Below are 3,402 nucleotides of genomic sequence, written 5' to 3'. Positions count from 1 at the left end.
TCTCACTTTGTATAATGGAGTAGTTTAGTTGATTACCTATTTACCTCCATCGAGGCACAAAAGTGAACTTATGATTCCTACCAATCTCCATTCATGGCTGAAGTACTCCTAGATGGCGGCATCGAGCATCAAACGGAGTACTTGGTCGATTGAACATCTGATGATCAAAACATTTGGACACATGATTCGCTGCATCTTTGCATGGAAAGAAGAACAGCTCAGTCGGAGCTGTGACCCTGGCCAAGAAGCAACAACTCATATTCATGGGCACTTATTAGTTATTAGTAGTCCGTACGTATCTTCTCTCTAGGCACTATATGGCCTTCAATTGCGATGATCGGGGTTGATTATGAGCTGGTCTTTTAGCTCGGAGGGGTTTCAAAATCGAGTGGTTGGTCGATTGATTGGTCGATCCGTTTAATTTGCCTGACAAGGATGGATATGTATGGCCATGCATGCATTGCCGCGGTTTACTACTCTACATGCACGACCATGCACACATGTACTCGATCTGCAAGCACGCAGTTGACACTAGCCCGGCGCTAGCTTTGCACGGACCGCGATGCCATCAGCTGAATGCCCACCATAAACACCTCTGCCTCCCTGCGCGCGTCTGCCTAAAAGTGGCCAGCTAGCTTGATATCGACCAGCGTCTTCTCCACAGGTCACTGTTGGACAGGTCCTTTTCAGAAGGGAGGCCATCAAGCCTGCCTTAATTTATGTTGGGGCGCATGCACACTGTGCTGCCGCCAGTAATTTTCATAATCTTCTTGCTGCTGCGGCTGTTGCACTGTTTATGAGGTTCTCGACGGCATTAAGCCGGCGACTGTACAAGGGGATGGAGCGGCCGCAGCGTGCCTTGATTCTGTGTCCAGAAGAGGCACGTACGCACAGTAGAGCGTAGCGAGTACAGTGGAAAGCTAGCGTACCAGACAGCCGGGCAGGCTGAGACGAAGTGGAAATGAGGGCACATTTAGTGGCTGGCTGTGTGAGGAATCAATTGGCCTTCCTTGCATTGCAGCAACAACGCATTGAAGCGACAAGGTTGGCATCGACTGTGTGGTTTGATGCATCGGCGCCCTGACACGATCGATGCCCCTCTTTGTTATTGCACAACTGTCTCCAATTACTCGTGCATTCATTCTGGGTTTAAAAGCGAGTTAATCCGCAATAGTCTCCCCTTTGAATGACCCTAACCACCCAGCATCTTCCCATGCGTGCCTGCCTCTTCCCTTGCTTCTTTCCCTCTGGTGTGGTGTGGTCTGAAGTCTGAACCGTGCAACATGCAAACTTATTTTGCAGGAAAAGTTGTCTGAGCTTTATTAGTGCATGCATGGTCTCGAGAAAACAAGACTTTTCTCAACTTTGATTTGACAGCCCGAGTCTTCATTCATGTTAATCTCATGATGATCTTTGCGTGTTCTGAGTACGTAGTAGTACTACTACCATTTGTCATGCAAAAACCATGTAGTATTCAGAAAAGGTTATTACGCATACAGGCGTACGTACGTACGTGCGTACGTATGTTCGATCGATGCGGCGTACGTAGGACATGTGCGCGAGTTAAACGAGAATGAATGAGCTGCCTAGCTGACATAGCTAGCCAGAGCTATAGCTCGACGTCGGTCGTTCGTCCGTATGAAATGAAATGCGTCACTGCAGCGTATTTATGCCCCGGCCGCGTCAAGCTTCACGGCTGTGCCTGGCGCCAAAGGACGGGGTGAGACAAGGGCATTACTGCCTTCTATAAAACCTCAGAGACAAAATCTTAATCCTTGCCAGTACTGCCCCGTACTACAAACGCACGCAGTCACGACTCACACTACAACAGATGAAATTATTACCTAGACCCGTTCCATGGGCACCCCGGCGTCCCACTAGCTAGTCCATGGAAGGGACGGGTCTACGGAATAATTCCTTTCTTCTTGACCCAACTCGCACGCACGCACGCACACACCAACACCAACGAACACGCACGCACACGATTGATGAGAAACGAAAGAGGACGGTCGATTGCAGCTAGGCGATCGACGACACGACGGCTAAGCATCTAGATCGAAGAAGCCCGGCCGGTCGGTTCAGCCGCGCTTGCCCTTGCCGACCTTGCCGGAGCCGAACCCTGGGTTGCGGTGGTCGGCGCCGACGTCGTTGAAGTCGAGGAGCACAGTGCTGTGGCACTTGGGGCACTTGGGGTCCTCCCGCGACAGCATCACGTACATCATGCACCGGGGGCAGCCCGCGAGGATCATCGCCGAGCCACCACTGCCCCCACCAGCCTCCGGGCTCCCCTCCGACGACACGCACGAGCTCGGCGGGGATGCGGAGGAAGAAGACGACGAAGACATCCTCCTCGGCGAGTTGCTGCCTCCCGGCGGCGCAGCCGATGGACCCCCTCCGCCGCCGCCACGGCCGCCGCCGCGTGACCGCGAAAAGCTCAGCCTCAGGTCCAGCTTCGGCCCCTTACCATTGTTCCTGCTCATCTTCAAGCTAACTCCGCACACCACCGGTGCACTGCACAATGCACACCAAATATAGCTCATGTCATGCATTCGCTCGATCTCAAACATAAAACAACATCAACAGAATACTCCACCATCAACCTAGCTATACTAATGATCTATCGATGCAATTAAATAGCCGACGTTGCCGCGCGGTACATTACCTTTGGAGTACGTTGAAGCTACCCAGCTAGTGACACGGAACGTGTACGCGAAACCAACCTAATGTGGGTGTGGAGGTGGAGGAGATGGAGATAGGGTGGTTTGGAGGCGCGCGCTTGGAAGGGCACTTGCATGCACGTACTAGCTAGCGCTGCCGGGGTGAAGGACACGGACTAAGTGAGAGCCCCCTGCCCTGTGCCTGAGTATTTGAGGGGTGGTGGTGCAGCTCCCGTGGCGATATATAATGAGGGCGCCGGACAGCTAAGCTGCGTCGAGGTGGAGAGGTGATGATGTTCTTTATTGCCTTGAACAGAAGCATTTAAATTCCCTCCCTGTCGCTTCCCTCCATCGCCCCCCTCCGTCTCACGATGCTAGCTCCGTTTTTGTTTTGCAAGTAAAGGTCAGGTCCCTCTTCTCATTCCTGTGGTTGGCGATGTGTGTTAGGTTAAATTGTAGTCGTCGCTAAGAGGTCTAGGAAGGTCCGTAATTTCTGATCTATTGCGATGATAGTTGATGAATAGATCAGACATTTTTCTCGATTATTATTTAAAGATCGATTGGCCGGTCACATGGTGTGGACCAGAGAGAATTTGTGCTAGCTGCTAGAAGAGACTTTGGAAAACCTTTCTTCAGTGAGGCGGGTCTTCACTTGCCGCCAAGTAGCGTGCCGGCAACCAAGGCCTTGATCTTCAGTATTGACTTAGTACTTCTCGACGACTTGCCTTGAGGTCTTCTTCGTGGT

The 3,402-nt window shown here is 51.9% G+C and overlaps 1 protein-coding gene across 1 annotated transcript; it reads right to left on the bottom strand.

Moving 5' to 3' along the window:
• Positions 1–1,742: 1,742 nt before the first annotated feature.
• On the bottom strand, positions 1,743–2,905 carry LOC109744257 (uncharacterized). Its single transcript, XM_020303359.4, has 2 exons — positions 2,663–2,905; positions 1,743–2,511 (listed from the first exon to the last, which is right to left on the bottom strand). The coding sequence occupies exon 2, from the start codon at positions 2,478–2,480 to the stop codon at positions 2,079–2,081; it is 402 nt and encodes a 133-aa protein (XP_020158948.1). The 5' UTR covers positions 2,481–2,511; positions 2,663–2,905; the 3' UTR covers positions 1,743–2,078.
• Positions 2,906–3,402: the final 497 nt, after the last annotated feature.

This window comes from Aegilops tauschii, chromosome 1 (genome assembly GCF_002575655.3).
Source record: "Aegilops tauschii subsp. strangulata cultivar AL8/78 chromosome 1, Aet v6.0, whole genome shotgun sequence".
NCBI lineage: Eukaryota > Viridiplantae > Streptophyta > Magnoliopsida > Poales > Poaceae > Aegilops > Aegilops tauschii.
The sequence above is the reverse complement of the archived record's forward strand: the minus strand, read 5'-3'. Positions and strand labels throughout refer to the sequence as shown.

Bases quoted from the DNA above. Each gene is read 5' to 3' on its own strand.
- LOC109744257 (XM_020303359.4), bottom strand. From the start codon at position 2,480: ATGAGCAGGAACAATGGTAAGGGGCCGAAGCTGGACCTGAGGCTGAGC.